At 42.7% G+C, this 20,517-nt stretch overlaps 1 protein-coding gene across 1 annotated transcript; it reads right to left on the bottom strand.

The window, feature by feature from the left end:
- Window positions 1-427: 427 nt before the first annotated feature.
- On the bottom strand, window positions 428-2,628 carry LOC111982063 (interferon regulatory factor 2-binding protein 1). The gene is made up of 2 exons (XM_024013599.2): window positions 618-2,628; window positions 428-514 (listed from the first exon to the last, which is right to left on the bottom strand). Exon 1 carries the CDS (start codon window positions 2,408-2,410, stop codon window positions 629-631), a length of 1,782 nt encoding a protein of 593 aa, XP_023869367.1. The 5' UTR covers window positions 2,411-2,628; the 3' UTR covers window positions 428-514; window positions 618-628.
- Between the last annotated feature and the right edge of the window lie 17,889 nt (window positions 2,629-20,517).

Raw genomic sequence — 20,517 nt, 5'->3', positions numbered from 1 at the left:
GAAGAGACTTGTTTAAACCTTGGTTTTTCCATTGTTTTAAAAATCTATTTGTCCTGTCCAAATAATTGCCTGCTTCTGGCTACCCATGGACTTTCAATATTGGTATCGTTCACATATGACACAGTATGCAACTAAATTGTTTTATATAGAAACACGTTGAGAGATTGTCATATTAAAGAACAGACCTGTGCTTTCAATCCTGGGCTTTTAAAACAAGGCCTCGTGAATAGCCTCTGCTTCTTCATTGGACATGGAGAATGACTTGTGATTTTCTCTAGTTTAACTATTACTAACAGATGAGCCCAGCTTGGACAGACAAGTGGCCCCCTTTTGGACAGATGGTTCTGGTGCCCTCCTAACTTGTTTAAAAAGGTGGTTCTATTGCCTCCTGGGTTGCGTGGTGATTCGGTTATTTCTTGCTGCACCTCTGCGGTGCACGTGATGAACTGCAGCCAATCTGAACTTCCGGGTGAGATAAATAGATCAGGGAAGAGCTTTAAAAGTGTTTGATCCGCTGTTGAGAAAGAAGACAATTACAACATTTATTAGAAACAGAAAAAACTACTGCTCGAATAGATTATGAAAAAAATAAAAGATGGATGTCATGGGCCTTTCACCTTGATTGGGGTCAGGGGTCGTTCTCCTTCTTCACCGTCACGTCGCCGTCTCCGGCCAGGATGGTGGAGATCTCTCCCTGCATGAAAGCCCAGGGCACGGTGGATCCGGCCAGGGGACAACGCTCGCCGCTGGGGCAGTATACCTCTCCTCCAGGGCCCTGACTGCGGATGGAGCCACGCGTGCATGGGAAGCAGAACTTGTGGTGCGGGACAGAAGGACACTGGACAAAGTGAGTGTCTTCCAGGCGCTCTCGGCAGAGGGTGCAGCAAAGCAGGGCGCCGCTCCCGGAATCCCCAGCGCTGGTAGTGCTCGCCCCCCCTTGGGCACCCTGGCCCATATCTGCCTGGGAGACTGCGGTGGAGGCAGAGGAGGGACTGCTGCTGGTTGGGCGGCCAGCTGCGGAGGAATGGGCTGAGGACATGCCGGGGCCGTCTCGGGACATCTGGCTTGAGCTTAGGCTGTCGGCCACTCCCATGAGCGCTGAGATGGGCGAGGGCTGGCTGTGTGAGCGGGGAAGGCCGTCCTGGGGGTTGGCCATGCCTGAGCCTAGGGGCTCCATGCCTGGATAGGCACCTCGAGACCAGGGCTCTCTGGCTGAGTGATCCCCCATGGGTCTTCCATCACTCTCTCCGTTTTCAGAGCTCGGTGATGCTTTGCGTCGCCGTGCAGCACCCTTGGTAGGTGCAGAGCGGCCGGCGGGCGCCATGGGCATGCCGGCATCCGTGTACGGCTGTGGGAGGATCTCGGGCATCGGTGGCTCCTTAAACGAGCGTACACCGTCACTAAGGAGCTCCGTGAGCGCACGCCAGTCCCCGGCACCCTGCCGCCTCTCATATTCCACGTAACGCAGCCCAGAGTTCACCGCTTTGCCCGCGTCTTTGTTTGAGTCACGAAACATCTGCCTGACAAGCTCCGGGATGCCAGAGAAGACTATTCCAGAGCCGCTGGGGTATTCCACAAACACCTTCAGCTCAAACTCAGGCCCGGTCCCGGCTTCGAAAGCGAGAATGCGCCCCACCAGGTTGTGGTCTTTCCTGAAGCGCACACTGAAGGGGGCACAGCCGCAGAGGGTCACCAGGACATCTCGTACCGCTCTGGGGCGGTTGGGCCAGCCCTCTGCCCGGCTCCTGGCGCTCTCTGCCAGCTCAGCCATGACCTCACCATTCCTCCAGCCTGCCTCCAGACCCACAAGAGTGGAGGCACCAGCCCCCAGCGACATGGCTGACATTACCTGGCGCCTTCCATCACCACCCATTATATGGCCAGAGGAACCAGCCATCTGCTGGCCCCCAGCTCTGGTGCCTGAAACGGGGGCCAACAAGCCGTGAGGGGCCCCCACTAACCCCTGGGCTATCAAAGCATGAGGTATGGTCCCATGTAGAGCAGGTGCGGCCCCAGCCATAGCCCTTCTAGTGTTGGGGCTCTGTCTGCTCCCCTCTGACATACTCACATCTTCAGCTCTGTGCAGACCATTGGGGAGGCGGGGGGAAACGCCATACTCTCCCCTCCCCCTTTCTAAACGTTCTGCATGCTGCCTCCCTCCTTCCATCGGTCCACTTGAGCTGGGTTTGCCTTGCTGAGGGCCCGGGGACCTTCCGTCCAAAACACCGTGGCTGCTCTTCAACTGCCTGGCCGTCTCAATTAGGAGCTCGATTCTGTCCGCCCCGTCGTAGTTCACGCATCCCCTGCAAACAGCTTCGCTGAATTCCCAGAGCATGGCCCAGGGCATCTTGGGCAGATCGCAGAGGTAGCACCATTGCCGTCTAGAGGATGCCTGCGAGGCGGAGGACATGTTGTTTACAGGCCCTCACACAAACTTTCTTGAGCGGCCAACGCGTTTGTCTTTGCTTTTCGCGGCTTCGTCAATATTCAGTCACGTCGAGAAACATGTCCTGATTTTATTGTAAAATATGAAACTATGCTCAAAAAGCTCTTGTTGATTGCTGCTTTTAAAAGTTAGCTACGTTTTCATTTTCTGGCTGCCAGTGTCGGTCTGTCTGGGCGGAAGTAAAATGTGTTTACGACACCGGATATACGCACCTACGCTGCATTGCGGTTGCATTCTGGGAGCTGTAGTTTAAGTCTGAACATCTCTCCTCGATAGCTGTCCAGCTCACACTCATTCAACATTTTAAGAAAAATGTATTAGCTAACGAACTACGTGATTAATGCAATGTTCTGTGCCCAGTGCTTCTACGCATGATACCAACACGTCAAAAGTGGGAACTAGCTCATTATTGGCTAGCTTGAACGTGTGACCGATTGAGTGCTCGTGTGGTAGCCAAGGCTAGAGAAGTAAAAGGATGCGTTCGAGCAGATCACTTTGTCAAGTCCTTGACCATCGTTGTTTGCCGCCTTCAAAGTATATTGCATTGAGCAAAAGCATGAACTTGACAAAAATCAGGTGATCAAAGTTCATGAAATTTTGACTGCAGTGAGTTTCTGCAGTTGCTCTTCACCAACTTCATCCTGCAGCCATCACCTGCATTGTGGATGGCTGATCCACCCCCAGAAAAAAATTAATGTTTTAAAACTAATTTCCTGCAATTCTCCATATTTTCACATGGCTTAGGCCCTTGACCACTCAATATTCGACGACTTGGTTTGAAGTACCTTTGAGATTATTTGAACATGACATTTAGAGTAAGCTAACTGGGGGACATTGAATAACTTTTTTGGGTGAAAGAAAATGCTAATATTATTGGTTGGTGGCAGTTGCTAACCATATTATGGATTTCAGTCTCTCCTTGTCCATAGCAAACAAACATGTAAATATGTAATTCATTTGGGCCATAGAAAATCCTGCCAAAAGTTAACTCTCCAAGAGGGTTGGCCACCCCTGATCTATGTTTCCCAAATACCGGGCGTTTGAATATGTTCATGTGACGTTCTACAAATTACTCCACATTCAAGAAAACTGTAATGAACATCAATCTTCAGGTGGTTGAGGCTGATTTGCAAAACCTTTCCATCATCTTACTCTACATCAGTGTTTCCCAACTCCAGTCCTCCAGACGCTCAACAGCACACATGGTTGTTTTAGCCCCAGACAAACTCACCTGATTCAACTCATTGAGGGCTTGATGATTAGTTGACAAGTTGTATCATGTGTACTTGTCTGGGGCTACAACAAAAATGTGTGCTGTTGGGGGTACTCGAGGAGTTGGGAAGCACTACTCTACATAGGCATCTTTTGCATTTCTGCCTAGCAGCTTGTGCAAAATACTAAAATGACAAAACAGGATATTTGATGCAAGGGGCATTTCAATACAGCCTATTCTCATTTTATGACTTAGCCTATATTCAACACTGTCCATAAATGCTTACATAAATGCACGGACACGAGTTGGGATATCAGATTTCAAATAGCCTAATTACACCAGCAAAATTGGTAAGAAGCGAAATAATAGATTAGATTAGAGTTTATTAAAAAATATATTTATTTTATTTTTTAGGGGGTAGATCAGCTTGAATTTTTCCGTTAGATTGTGGCTTCCATCAATGTAATTGTCTGCATTATTTCCAATCCCCCATATTTATTATTTTCCCCTAACCCTACCATTCCTCCCCTTAATTGGAGTAAACTAATGGAAAACAACAATTAGGCTTCTACTTCCAGCTTATACATACTATATACATTTTACGGACACAGTATATTTTACAATAGTTATCTTTTGTTTGTTTTTAGTGCCATCCTTCAGCTCCACTCAACCCCTCCCATCTATCTCTGAACACTATCAGCTTTGATTTCTATTTGCCATATATTTTTCAACAGTGCTGTGATGTTTCACAAAAGTTCTGATTCTTTCTATTCTCATAGATTCTACATATTGTAAATTAAAGACAACATTTTTTGCTAAGAGTATTACTATATTATTGATCGATTGACTATGACTTTTTAAATCACCCAGCAGTGCTATTTGCAGAGTTAGCTCCAGGTAAATGTTGCAATTCTTCAGCCATTTCTGAACGTGCGAACAAAAACAAGCTACATATGGACAGTACCAAAACAAATTATCTAATGATTCTGTCTCTTCGCAGCAAAATCTGCAGAGCTGGGATGGTTGTATCCCCCATATATACAGTGGGGAGAACAAGTATTTGATACACTGCCGATTTTGCAGGTTTTCCTACTTACAAAGCATGTAGAGGTCTGTAATTTTTATCATAGGTACACTTCAACTGTGAGAGACGGAATCTAATATATTATTATATTATCTCTAGAAATCACATTGTATGATTTTTTAAGTAATTAATTTGCATTTTATTGCATGACATAAGTATTTGATCACCTACCAACCAGTAAGAATTCCGGCTCTCACAGACCTGTTAGTTTTTCTTTAAGAAGCCCTCCTGTTCTCCACTCATTACCTGTATTAACTGCACCTGTTTGAACTCGTTACCTGTATAAAAACACCTGTCCACACACTCAATCAAACAGACTCCAACCTCTCCACAATGGCCAAGACCAGAGAGCTGTATAAGGACATCAGGGATAAAATTGTAGACATGCAACAGGCTGGGATGGGCTACAGGACAATAGGCAAGCAGCTTGGTAGAGAAGGCAACAACTGTTGGCGCAATTATTAGAAAATGGAAGAAGTTCAAGATGACGGTCAATCACCCTCGGTCTGGGGCTCCATGCAAGATCTCACCTCGTGGGCATCAATGATCATGAGGAAGGTGAGTTATTCAGCCCAGAACTACACGGCAGGACCTGGTCAATGACCTGAAGAGAGCTGGGACCACAGTCTCAAAGAAAACCATTAGTACCACACTACACCGTCATGGATTAAAATCCTGCAGCGCACGCAAGGTCCACCTGCTCAAGCCAGCGCATGTCCAGGCCCGTCTGAAGTTTGCCAATGACCATCTGGATGATCCAGAGGAGGAATGGGAGCAGGTCATGTGGTCTGATGAGACAAAAAATAGAGCTTTTGGTCTAAACTCCACTCGCCGTGTTTGGAGGAAGAAGAAGGATGAGTACAACCCCAAGAACACCATCCCAACCGTGAAGCATGGAGGTGGAAACATCATTCTTTGGGGATGCTTTTCTGCAAAGGGTACAGGATGACTGCACCGTATTGAGGGGAGGATGGATGGGGCCATGTATCGCGAGATCTTGGCCAACAACTCCTTCCCTCAGTAAGAGCATTGAAGATGGGTCGTGGCTGGGTCTTCCAGCATGACACGACCCGAAACACACAGCAGGGCAACTAAGGAGTGGCGCCGTAAGAAGCATCTCAAGTCCTGGAGTGGCCTAGCCAGTCTCCAGACCTGAACCAATAGAAATCTTTGGAGGGAGCTGAAAGTCCGTTAGCCCCGCGACAGCCCCGAACCTGAGGATCTGGAGAAGATCTGTATGGAGGAATAGTGGGCCAAAATCCCTGCTGCAGTGTGTGCAAACCTGGTCAAGAACTACAGGAAACGTATGATCTCTGTAATTGCAAACAAAGGTTTCTGTACCAAATATTAAGATCTGCTTTTCTGATGTATCAAATACTTATGTCATGCAATAAAATGCAAATTAATTACTTAAAAATCATACAATGTGATTTTCTGGATTTTTGTTTTAGATTCCGTCTCTCATAGTTGAAGTGTACCCATGATAGAAATTACAGACCTCTACATGCTTTGTAAGTAGGAAAACCTGCAAAATCGGCAGTGTATCAAATACTTGTTCTCCCCACTGTATATATATAACATTACATTGGTTGCAAGAATTTTGTATAATCATTTAAATTGACAAAGTCAAAGTTTTGAATCTAGTGTTTTGTGTATCAGTTCATAAACCATGTGCCATGGAATCGGTACATCAAACATTTCTTCCCAACTATTTTGCAATCTATATGGCACAGCTGTCAATTACATGTTTTGGTCCATAAATTAAACTAGTATACTATTTTCTTTATCACAATTTTCTTTAGCCAATTTTGGTCTTTAATTCAGGGCTGACAGACAAGTTCCTTACTTTCTCCCCTTTCAGTTGCCTCTTCCATTTTTGCGGTAATGCTGCAATTAGTTGGTTATAAATTTGAGTAGAGCAGACATTTGTTAGCTGCATGTGTGACATAACTCCACCAGTCCTATTTATAATATAATTTTAAAAGATTATACCTTTAGAAGTTTTTGCTGTTGCGCAAAATATATATATTTTTAATCAATTACTATATTTAAGTTCAAACATAATATTTCATTTCTTTATTTCGGGTGATGAATACCGAGTATGTCCACTTCACCATTAGACTATATTATTGGTAAACTACACGGAAATGTAAAAGTTAATTTTTTTTGTGATCCAATACGTAATATAGTACATAATTTGGTTGTAATCCAGAGAGGTTGTCACGTTCCTGACCTTATTTCCTTTGTTTAGTCTTTGTTTAGTTGGTCAGGACGTGAGCTGGGTGGGTATATTCTATGTTTTGTGTCTCATTGGTTTAGGTGTGTCTGATTGGCCTGATATGGTTCTCAATCAGAGGCAGGTGTTTTACGTTGTCTCTGATTGGGAACCATATTTAGGTAGGCTGTGTTCACTGTTTGTTTGTGGGTGATTGTTCCTGTTCATTGCGTTCTTTGTTTTCACTAGGTTCACATGTTCAGGTCTGTAGCGTCGTTGGTGTCATTCTGTTTATTGTTTTGATCGTGTTTATAAGCGTTCCAATAAATATGGAAACGTACCACGCTGCGATTTGGTCCTCCTCTCTTCCACCTCACGACGAGCGTTACAGAGGTTAGAAAAATTATCTAGATCATCTATGAGGCTGTGGAGGGATCCAATTTGTGGCTTTAAAAGAAAACGTGAATCATCAGCGTACAATGACACCTTTGTTTTTAAGCACTGGATTTCTAGGCCCTTGATATTATTGTTGGATCTTATTTTAATAGCTAACATTTGATGGCCTTAATAAATAGATATCTCGATAGTGGACAACCTTGTTTTAATCCTCTTGACAGTTTAATACTTTCTGAGAAGTAGCCATTATTTACTATTTTACACCAAGGGTTACTATATATAACTTTAGCCCATTGTATAAGAGATTCTCCAAAATTGAAATATTCCAGGCATTTATATATAAATTCCAGTTGTATTTTAACAAAAGCCTTTTCAAAGTCAGCTATGAGTACCAGGCCTGGATTCCCAGATTTTTCATAGTGTTCTGTTGTTTCCAGCACTTGTCTTATATTATACAACGGGTGGGTCTAATCCTTAATGCTGATTGGTTAAAACCTCATTCCAGCCTGTGTCTATTCCACAAGTTACCGCCGGCTAAATCTATGACGTTAAAATACCTATTTACTCTGTTCTATCTGACTGTGAAATCCACTGTCTTATCAGCCCAGGCACGCACATTATAAACTTGATCTCCACTATAAAAACATCTAGACATTATCTCACAATTCTTTTAGACTAACATTTACTTTACAACAGCAGAGATTTGTATAAACGTTGCTGTCTGTCTCTCCGACATTTACAACATTGTTTCAATATTCAAATTCGATCTCCAGCTGTCTCATAGTAATGAACATGTCGGGAGTCGGGACGAGACAGAAAGGCAGGCAGCGTTTCTCAGCCAGTCGAAATCATGAATCAGCTGGCATAATTTTTATGGATATGTACAAAGAAATGTCAATTGAAAAAAGTCAAACAAAACAAAGTGCAACTAGTTTGCAGTCTTTCCAGCTTCAGTTTGAAGTGTTTGGGTTAGCTGTGTTGTTGGCTAGCTCCTCTTAACAACAGTGTCCTGACGAGTGAGCACATTTTCTATGCCATGGCTCATTAGCTCATTGTTGGATGTATCCAAATAAATGTCACTAGAAAACAGCTTAAACAAATGCAAATGCGCTACTTTGCTGTTATTCTGGCTGCTCTTTTTGACATGACTATAAGTTAGCCGTAGTTGGCTAGCTAGCAAGCAAGGGATAAGAACATTGCCAGCCAGTATGACAATGGAACATTTGGAACGAACGACTGGGTCACATCCACAGATACAGAACAAAAAGACTAAACGTTTGGGTTGCGTCTCTAGCAATAGTATGAATAAATTCATAAAAATAAAGTTTTTCATGAAAATATGTCAATCATTATTTGGATATGTTGGTAACCCGTTGTATAAAAGTGATAATGGCCTCGAAGCCGGTGTTTGGAGGATATATTGGCACGGTTTGCAACACCCGTGCCAATATATCTTCCAAACACCGGCTTCTCGGGCATTATCTCCAATGTATCGTCCATGTAAAAACCTGTCTGATTACGATGAATAATATCCAACAATACCTTTTTAATTCTATGCGCTATGCAGTTTGCTAGAATTTTTGCATCACAACACTGAAGTGTAAGGGGCCTCCAATTTTTTTAATAGACTGGATCTTTATATTTACCACTTGGGTCCTGTTTCAGGGAATAATTAAATCAGACCTTCCTGCTGAGTATGTGATAATCTACAATTTTTAAAGGAGAGGTTAAAACATGCTAATAACAGTCCTCTGAGTACATCAACAATCTTTTAATTTTACATTATTAATAGGAAAAAAATTGTTACAAATAACTTTGGTTAATGGAGATGTAGGAGACTGAAACAAAAACATATGCTTAAAGTACTTTGCTTCCTCTTTCAACATATAGTTTGGTGAATCATGGGTGACTCCGTCAGTTGTAACAAGTTTCAGTAAATTCTGTTTGGTAGCATTTCTGTGTTAAAGATTTTTTTTAAACCTGGCATCTAGTACCATACCCCGTTCAAAGACACTTAAATATTTTGTCTTGCCCATTCACCCTCTGAATGGCACACATACACAATCCACGTCTCAATTGTCTCAAGGCTTAAAAATACTTCTTTAGCCTGTCTCCTCCCCTTCAGCTACACTGATTGAAATGTATTTAACAAGTGACATCAATAAGGAATCATATCATTCACTTGGATTCAACTGGTCAGTCTATGTCATGGAAAGATCAGGTCCCCTTAATATTTTGTACACTCATACAGTGCATTCGGAAAGTATTCAGACCCCTTTACTTTTTTTGTTACTTTACAGCCTTATTCTAAAATGGATTAAACATTTTTTTTAATGTGTGACCAAGTGAAAAACAGGTTTTTAGAAATGTTTGCAGATTTATTAAAAATACAAAACAGAAATAACCTTATTTACATAAGTATTCAGACCCTTTGCTTTGAGACTCGAAATTGAGCTCAGGTGCATCCTATTTCCATTGATCATCCTTCAGAAGGTTCTACAGCTTGATTGGAGTCCACCTGTGGTAAATTCAATTCGTTGGACATGATTTGGAAAGGCACACGTCTCTCTATATAAGGTTTTACAGTTGACAGTGCATGTCAGAGCAAAAACCAAGCCATGAGGTTGAATGAATTGCCCGTAGAGCGCAGAGACAGGATTGTGTAGAGTCAAAGATCTGGGGAAGGGTACTAAAACAATTCTGCAGCATTGAAGGTCCCCAAGAACACAGTGGAGTCCCTCATTTTTAAATGGAAGAAGTTTGGAACCACCAAGACTTCCTAGAGCTGGCCGCCTGGCCAAACTGAGCAATCGGGGGAGAAGGGCCTTGGTCAGGGAGGTGACCAAGAACCTGATGGTCACTCTGACAGAGCTCTAGAGTTCCTCTGTGGGGATGGGAGAACCTTCCAGAAGGACAACCATCTCTGCAGCACTCCACCAATCAGGCCTTTATGGTAGAGTGGCCAGACGGAATCCACTCCTCAGTAAAATTACATGACAGCCCGCTTGGAGTTTGCCAAAAGGCACCTAAAGACTCTCAGACCATGAGAAATAAGATTCTCTGGTCTGAAGAAACCAAGATTGAACTCTTTGGCCTGAATGCCAAGCGTCACGTCTGGAGGAAACCTGGCACCTACAGTAAAGCATGGTGGTGGCAGCATCAGGCTGTGGGGATGTTCAACAAAGTACTGAGTAAAGGGTCTGAATAGTTATGTAAATGTAATATTTCCGTTTTTTTTTTACATTTGCAAAAATTCAGAAAGTATTCATACCCCTTGACTTTTTCTACATTTTGTTGTTACAGCCCAAGTTTTTTGTCACTGGCCTACACACAATACCCCCTAATGTCAATGTGGAATTATGTTTTTCAAAATGTTGACAAATAACTATTCAACGCCTTTGTTATGGCAAACCTAAATAAGTTCAGGAGTAAAAATGTGCTTAACAAGTCACATAATAAGTTGCATGGACTCACTCTGTGTGCAATAATAGTATTTAACATGAATTTTGAATGACCACCTCATCTCTGTACCCCACACGTAAGGTCCCTCAGTCAAGCAGTGAATTTCAAACAGATTCAACCACAAAGACCAGGGAGGTTTTCCAATGCCTCGCAAAGAAGGGCACCTTTTGGTAGATGGGTAAAAAAGAAAATATGAAAGCAGACATTGAATATCCCTTTGACCATGGTGAAGTAATTCATTACACTTTGGACGGTGTATGATACACCTAGTCACAAAGACACAGGTGTACTTCCTACCTCAGTTGCTGGAGAGGAAGGAAACCGCTCAGGGATTTCACCAATGGTGACTTTAAAACAGTTACAGAGTTGGATGGCTGTGAGGCAAAAAATGAGGATGGATCAACATTGTACATAGTTACTCCACAACATAGTTACTCCACAATACTAACCTTATTGACAGAGTGAAAAGAAGCAAGTCTGTACAGAGTACAAATATTCCAAAACATGCATCCTGTTTGCAACAAGGCACTAAAGTAATACCGCCAAAAAATGAGGCAAAGCCATACATTTTTTTGTCCTGAAAACTAGGTGTTATGTTTGGGGCAAATCTAATACAACACATTTTGAATTCTGGCTGTAACAACAAAATGTGGAATGAGTCAAGGGATCTGAATACTTTCTGAAGTCAATGCTTTCGCTCTCTCTCTCAATCTGTATGGCTATAGATGCCAGCACTGGAGGACATGATTGTTTTGGGCAGTCCCTCTCGCCCTCTGTGGGCGGTGGTGGAACGCTTTCCCAACCTCATCCTCCAAGGCATCCCTGGTTTCAAGGCTGTCCTGATGTCCACCCCCAAATTCCAGCACAACTCCCTCATGAAGGTAAAACCACACACGCATAGTTAAGGCACAGGCTTTCGCATTGACTGTTTGTGCGAGTGTGTACTACTGTGTACCCAGACATGGGTTCAAATAGTATTTAAAATATTAAAAATACTTAAGTGGTGCTTTATTGGGATTGTCTAGTGCAAGGAACGAATGGAATAGTCAAAAAGTGCAAACCCTGCCCATTTGGCTCTCCAGGCATGCTCAAGAAAATGCTTAGTTTAAATTCCACCAATTCAGGGGGTAAACTGAAATTCCAATTGCAAATTTCCTCAATGCTTCTCCATAAGAAAAACATTGGATTTTCAGTTTAATACCTGAATTTACATGGAATTGACCCCCACCCTGGTACGTATGTGTATGTCCGTTCTGTACACACTTAGTTGGGCATCGAGAGCTGCTGGGCAGGCTCCCTGAATTGCCCCTAGGTGGCGTTCTCCTCCATGAACCTGGAGGCCATTTTCCCGAGAGCACCCTTATCATTGGCCAGAACCAGCTGCTGCACCGCTTTGTGGACAACTTCTCCCTGCTACCGCTCAGCGCCTCGCTCTCAGGTACCAGCACCACAGCACAGTCAGACACCACTTACTCCCATTCACCCCGCTTACACACTGGAAAGTGAAATCTGAAATATTTAGGTCCCCTGTGGCCATGGGAGGAACTGCACGAACAGTTGATGGACATACTGAGACTATGGCCACACAGAGACGCATGAACACAGATTAAATTGTGTACCTCATCAAATGTACGTTTTTGTCCGTCAAAAGTTCCGCTCAATTCAACTATTTCTGGACAAGCTGCATACATAAAAATACAGACAATTAGTGCTCTGTTGTACATCATATGTCTATGGATGACTCCCGTTGAAAAAACATTGGCTCAATTTTCTGACACAGAATCTCTGTGTGGTCGTAGCCATACAATCCACACACAAAACCATACAGAGCTCCATTTAAACTCTCTCTTTATACCTCTCTCTCTACCCAGTGTCAGAGGCATGGCTGCAAGTGCTGTGCTCAGTGTGCGTGTCCCGCATCGTGCCTGTGTTCATCCTTTACAGAGGCAGCAAGTACTTCTACATCCTGGGAGGAGGCTGGCAGAAGAGCACCCTCTGCAGGGCCCAGGTCTACAGTCAGTCAGTTAGTTGGTCAAGCAGGCAGGCAGTCAGTCAATTAGTCAAACAATCAATCAACCAGTCAGCCAGTCAGTCCCACTCCTACCACCTCCTCATATTAGGTACAGATTGGAACATGTTATTTCAGAATTTTTAGAGAAACTTTAAAGCCTGAACGTCTCTATGTCTGCGTTCAAAATGGCACCATATTCCCTAATATACTGTCCTACCAAGCGAAAAGGCAGTAACTGCTCATAGCATGAACTGAGAAAAGTATATTTTATTTACCTTGGTTTCACAGTAACTTTATGCAGTTACTGCTAACATGACCCCAATTTTCTCCAAAACACAATACAATAGAGGCAGGATACTTGTCCACATGATTAAGCATGTATTTAATGTAGCAAAAATGACTAACTAATTTTTGACCAAATGAGCTGTTACTGCCTTTTTGCTTGGTAGGGCAGTATAGTGCACTATGTAGGGAATAGGGTGCCATTTTGGATGCATCCTATACTTTCAATGTAACAAAGAAGTGTGAGATGTAAGACATGTAATAATAAGGCTGTTTCTGGTCTTTGCAGATGAGAATTTCCACATTGGCAACATCTTCCCCAAGTGTATTCCAAAAGGTATTTTTAGCCCCTCTTTCATGTGTGTTGCATTTGTGACCGAGTTGAGTAGCTTTAAACTCACTCCTCAAGTTGAAGTACCCCCACCCACACCATTGTATTGCTATCTTTTCAGTGGTGCAGCTGGCTAAGGGGTTTCAAGGGGACGGTCACGTGTGTTTGCAAGACAGAGGATGCAAGATCAAGTAACCAGTGCGGACTCGTGAATGAGGAAGCTAAACTGTTGAGCGACAGCATGACACAGTTAACACATTAGAATAATTTATTATATTTTGTGAAATATTAACTTATTTTTAATGAGGATAGTAACAGTGTTTGTGTGTGCCTGTTTGTGTGTGTAGGCAGTGGAGACTCGTTCACGGCGGTGACCAAAACTCAGGAGAACACCACTGTGACTCTGCAGCTGAGGGCTTCATTCTATTCTATTCTATTACTGTCTTTTTGCTAGCGAGGGCCATCTACTTTAAGTGTTGCCTGTCTTCCCAGTAGCCTACAAGGTGTGTGAACTGCTGACTGCTATTAACTTGCAGATGATTGTTGACACATCAACCAGGATTAAGGGGCAGGGCAATTTTCAACTGTTGTCTTTGTAATATATGGCTATTGGAGGGGGAGTGGTTTCTCCTCTCCTAGGCAATCAGCAATTAGTACCAGGAGGTTGCTCTCCACCTCTGCAAGGCAATTAGCAACTAGTGTTAGTACATCAGTCTCCCCTGTTTTCTCAGCGCCAGTCTCACCAGGGGTGCAACTTTCACTGGGGACGCATTACATTCTCAAATTGTATTTTTTTGTCATTACACTGTGATACAAAAAGAAGTATTGTGAGCTTTAGGACCATGCGGACGCCTCAGAGCGGTTGGGTAAACTGTATCAGTCAGCTGGATTTAGGGCTACACGGACACCACAGAACATGCAAACAGAAGCAGCTGTTGTCTGTGTGTTGTGATTTGTGTAAAAAAAAAAGCAAGTAGAGTAGAAACTGGCCACTCTTTATTTGACTGACGTAATTGGCAAGGTAACTGCTGTTTCACTTAACAGAAAAAAAGTATTTATTCCCAGTGCTGAGTTAGTAGTGTAACTGACATGTAACTTTAGCTAATGCATTACATATTTCATCCCCTCTCGACTGAAGGGAATGGAATCTAGCTAGTAGCTACCACAGCCAGTTCAGCTCTAGTCTCTAGCTATCTGTCAGGTAACAGTATCTAACAGCTGTATGTACAGATTTTTTTGCCTTTGTTTTGACCCGTTTCAACAGAAGTAAATTAACCTATGCTAGTTTTCACCAGTTGATGTATCTTAGAGCTAGACAAAAGTTGGCTAATGTTAGCTAGCTAGTTCACTAACTTTAGCTATTATTTTTGCATCAATCACACTAGATCTGAATTTAATGATGAAACCAGCTAACAAGATTCAGACATCTTTTGACAGAGGAATGTGTGTTTTTGTTAGTCAGAATAGCAATGTAACGTTATTGATCCGTCAGTTTCCCTAACTAATTCCCCACTTTTTACACTTACACGGTGTACACATCTCTACAGGCTTCACTGTCATGGTGCACAGTCAGTCCACAACACTATGCTCATCATGTCTTTTAGCAGTGGTTGAAAAAGTACCCAATTGTCATACGTTAGTAAAAGTATAGATACCTTAATAGAAAGTTACTTAAGTAAAAGTGAAAGTCAGCCAGTAAAACCAAATAGAAGTGTTTGGCTTTAGATATACTTAAGTATCAAAAGTAAATGTAATTGCTAAAATATTGTCACGGCCGTCGAAAGAACTGGACCAAAGTGCAACGTGGTGAATGTACATTTTATATATTTTAAAATGTCGTCAACAAAACAAGAAAAAAAATAAACAACCGTGAAGCTTCCGAGGGCTATAGTGCCACTAACAAAGATAACTACCCACAATGAAAAGAGGGAAAAAAGGCTACCTAAGTATGGTTCCCAATCAGAGACAACGATAGACAGCTGTCCCTGATTGAGAACCCTACCCGGCCAAAACATAGAAACACAAAATCATAGAAAACAAAACATAGAATGCACACCCCAAATCACACCCTGACCAAACCAAATAGAGACATAAAAAGGCTCTCTAAGGTCAGGGCGTGACAAATAAACATAAGTATCAAAAGTAAAAGTATAAATCCCTTAATTCCTTATATTAAAAAACAAGAAAATGGTGCTGTCTCGTTTGGTTAATTTTACGTATAGCCAGGGGCACACTCTAACACTCAGAGATGATTTACAAATTATACATTTGTGCTTAGTGAGTCCACCAAGCCAGAGGCAGTAGGGATGACCACATGTTCTCTTGATAAGTGCGTGAATTTAACTATTTTCCTATCCTGCTAAGCATTCAAAATGTAACGAGTATGTTTGGTTGTCAGGGAAAATGTATGCAGTAAAAAGTATAATATTTTCTTTAGGAATGTAGTGAAGTAAAAGTTGTCAAAAATATAAATAGAAAAGTAAAGTACAGATGCCCAAAATAACTACTTAAGTAGTGCTTTAAAGTATTTTTACTTAAGTACTTTACACCACTGTCTCTTAGCAGGATAAGATGGTGACAGGTGTCCCAGCAGGATCAGACAGCCAGGGAAGACCAGTCTACAAAGCTCAGTGAATGGATACAAAGTTCCATCTTGAGTGGATGGGTAGGCTACAGTCTGGCATCTGGGAATAATGGTAATTTCAATTATTGTATTCTTGGACAATATAATGTATAAATGTACACCAAGGTAGTTCTTTGTCATGCCTCATCTGAGCAGGATCAGATGGTGACAGGGGTCTCAGCAGGGTCAGCCAACCAGGGAAACCAGCCTGTGACGGCACTAAGGTGAACGTTTGGAGATGCAACACTTTACTCTCTGTGCAGCAAACACTGGACAAGCCAGAAGCTTCAAAGACTGAAACTATTTTAAGGCAGTCTGACAAACCTTAAAGTTTATTTCCAAACTGTATCAAGGATTATAGAGGCTTTTCCAGATGACACAAAACATGTAAATCAAAAATGTGTGGAAGACCTGGGAGACTATTGATGATAATATGTTTGAATGCCCAGTCATGTTCATATCATCTCAGACATAAAGTACTGCAGTTTAAGACCATCAATAGAACGTACTATTTGCCAGTGAAACTGAATATCATGCACTCAGAAATGTTATTCCTCTGCTGGAGATGTACAACACAAAAGAGGACATATATTTGCATATGTTATGCTCTTGTGAAGGCTGGTTGAATTCTGGCAAAGAGTATGTTATTTTATCTCAGCATGTCTACAGATTCTCCCTGTTTTTGTTTGCTTGGAAATGTTGATACTGGAGACTGTTATCAGAAGAAACTGTGTAACCTAGCATTTATAGTGGCTAAGAAATGCATTGCCTTCAATTGGAAGGTTGGTTATCCTCCCACAATACCACAATGGATGTCAGAAATGTCAAGTTATGCATCACTAGATTTGATTTATTACAAGATTAAAGGTATACTATGCAACTTTCCTAAGGTCTGGATGCCTTATATGGAATACTGTACGACAAAAGGAGTCTGTATTGAAAACATGCCCACTTCAGGGGAGATACTGTACCTACTGTATTTAGGCAATCCTCAGCTGCTGGCCTGCTCAGTCCTAGCCCTGGGTGTCGGCTTTGCTGTTGGTTGTCACTCTGGCCTTGGCCATTGGCCTAACACACCTGAAACCAATAATGAATGTTTCTCTAAGATTCTAAAGCTGAGTGGGATGTGTTGAGTTGCAGACCCTATAGGGCAGGACAGGGCGATCCAGCTATATTGTGTGCAAGTTAAAAGAGCTCTACAGTACTATTATGCCTATGATAGGAATTACAGTGCCCTCCGTAATTATTGGGACAGCAAAGAATTTGTTCTTCTTTTGGCTCTATACTCCAAAAGTTTGGATTTTAAATCAAACAAGGACTATGAAGTTAAAGTGCAGACTGTCAGCTTTAATTTGAGGGTATTTTCATCCATATCGGGTGAACTGTTTTGAAATTAGAGTACTTTTTGTAAATAGTCCACCCATTTTAGGGGAGTAAAAGTATTGGGACAAATTCACTTGTAAAACACAGTAGTAAAAAGTTAAGTATTTGGTCCCACATTCATAGAATGCAATTACTACATTGTGACTCTACAAATTTCTTGGATGCATTTGCTGTTTGTTTTGGTTGTGTTTCAGATTATTATTATTATTATTGTTTTACTTATTTATTACTTTTTACCCCTTTTTCTCCCCAATTGGTAGTTACAGTCTTGTCCCATCGCTGCAATTCCCGTATAGACTCGGGCGCCCTCCGAAACATGACCCTGCCAAGCCGCACTGCTTCGTGACACACTTCTTGCTTAACACGGAAGCCAGCCGCACCAATGTGTAGGAGGAAACACCATACAACTGGCAACCGTGTCAGCGTACATGCGCCGGCCCGCCACAGGAGTCTGTAGTGTGTGATGGGACAAGGACATCCCGGCCGGCCAAACCCTCCCCTAACCCGGACGATGCTGGGCCAATTGTGCGCCGCCTCATGGGTCTCCGGGTCACTACAGACAAGGAATGGAACCCGGGTCTGTAGTGATGCCCCAAGCACTGCGATGCAGTGCCTTAGACCGCAGCGCCACTCGAGAGGCTGTTTCAGATTATTTTGTGCCCAATAGAAATTAATGGTATATAATGTATTGTGTCACTTTTGGAGTCACTTTTATTGTAAATAAAAATATAATATGTTTCTACTGACAATCCTGAATGAATTGTGAATAATGATGAGTGAGAAAGTTGGACGCATAAATATCATACCCCCAAGACATGCTAACCTCTCACTATTATACTAACAGTGGATGTTTGCATTTTGGGGTGGGTATGATATTTGTGCGTCTAATTTTCTCACTCATCATTATTCACAATTCATTCAGGATTATCCATAATCATGGCCACTTTCTATCACTCTAAATGTCAAGCTTCTGCCTCTAACCATAGGAAACTCTTTTCCACCTACTTCCTCACTCTCTGCAGATTACTTTGTCAACCACTTTGAAAAGAAGGTTGACGACATCCACTCCTCATTCACTCAGCCTATTGAGTCCACTGGTCCCACTCACACAGAACTACCCTACGCCTTGACCTCTTTCTCCCCTCTCTCTTCAGATTAAATCCTGCAACTAGTGAGGTTCGGGCACCCGACAACCTGCCCCCTCAAACCCATCCCTTCCTATTTTCTCCAGACCACCTCTGGAGACCTTCTCCCATTTCTCATCAACTCATCCCTGACCAATGGCTGCATCCTCTCTGACTTCAAATTGCAAGAGTAGCTCCCTACTCAAGAAACCAACACTCAACCACTCAAAAACTACAGACTGGTATCCCTTTCTTTTATTTCCAAAACACTTGAGTGTGCTGTCTCTGACCAACTCTCTCGCTATCTTACTCAGAACAATCTTCTTGACCCTAACCAGTTAGGCTTCACAACGGGTCACTCAACCGAGATTGCTCTTCTCTGTGTCACGGATGCTCTCCACACTGTCAAAGCTGACTCTCTGTTCTCTGTTCTCATCCTCCTAGATCTATCCACTGCCTTCGACACCGTGAACCATCAGATCCTTCTCTTCACCCTCTCAGGACTCTGCACACTATTGGATTGCATCCTACCTGACAGGCTGCTACTACCCGGTGACGTGGAGAAGATCAGTGTCTACACCACATATTCTCACTACTGGTGTCCCCCAGGGCTTGGTTCTAGGCCCTCTCCTCTTCTGTCTCGATACACCAAGTCACTAGGCTCTGTCATATCCTCACCTGGTCTCTCCTATCATTGCTATGCGGGTGACACTCAACTACTTTTCTCCATCCCCCCTTCTGACACCCAGATGGTGACACTCATCTCTGCGTGCCTGGCAGATATCTCCACTTGGATGTCGGCCCACCACCTCAAGCTCAACCTTGACAAGACGGAGCTGCTCTTCCTCCCAGGGAAGGCCTGCCCACACCAAGACCTCTCCATCACGGTTGACAACTCCATGGTGTCCTCCTCCCAGAGTGCAAAGAACCTTGGCATGACCCTGGACAACACCGTTGATCTCTGAAAACATCAAAGCAGTGACTCATTCATGCTCTACAACATCCGTAGAGGACAACCCTACGTCACACAGGAAGTGGCGCAGGTCCTAATCCAGGCATTTGCCATCTTCCGTCTGCACTACTGCAACTCGCTGTTGGCTGAGCTCCTGCAACTTATCTATCTATAACTTAGCCCACCTGGTGTTCAACCTTCTCAAGTTTTTCCATGTCACCCCTCTCCTCCGCACACTCCACTGGCTTCCAGTCGAAGCTCGCACAATATATCCCACACAATTGCTATATCAAATGGGTTGTAAAGCAGTTGTACAACCTGAGTGCGTACTAGGCCTATTTGTTTTCATGAGAGTACACAGTAGATGTTCCTGTGAGAGGTTGAATGTAAACCCTCCCTCGCTCTCTCTGTGGTTAGGTGGTGTACACAGTGGACTGAGGAAAAGGGTTCTGTGGTGAAGAGGAAGCTGACTGTTGTCAAAGATCCTTTCCTATAGCCACTTCTCGACCAACCAGAGTCCCACATGTTTTGAGCCCCACCTTTTTAACAACACATTTGGGGGAGGGGTTGCCTGTTTTGCATATTATTTTGGCATTAATATGTGTCACATATCAGTTTGCAATAAACTATCAAAATAAAGAAAGTCGCACACTCCATGTGTAATCTCCCAGCAATTTAATGGGTATTTACCAATGTTTCGGCATGACTGTGCCTTCTTCAGGGTAATGTCATGAATACTTGAACCAGGTTATGTAGAACCACAGTGCAATTAGTGTAACCAATGACAGTAGTGAGGGGTGTGTCATAATGATTAAGTTAATTAAAATTAATTTGTGAAACTGTTCAAAAATAGTATATGGCTTATTAAATATATTATGCTATTATCATATAGAAACATAATAGAATATTGTACATCATATTAGCATCAACATACATTATTGTTTCATTCAATTTCACAATTTCCTATTCATTTTTGTTACATGTAATATTGGTTC

Source organism: Salvelinus sp. IW2-2015, linkage group LG20, assembly GCF_002910315.2.
Source record: "Salvelinus sp. IW2-2015 linkage group LG20, ASM291031v2, whole genome shotgun sequence".
NCBI lineage: Eukaryota > Metazoa > Chordata > Actinopteri > Salmoniformes > Salmonidae > Salvelinus > Salvelinus sp. IW2-2015.
Note: the sequence above shows the minus strand (reverse complement) of the source record. Positions and strands in the feature narration are given on the sequence as shown.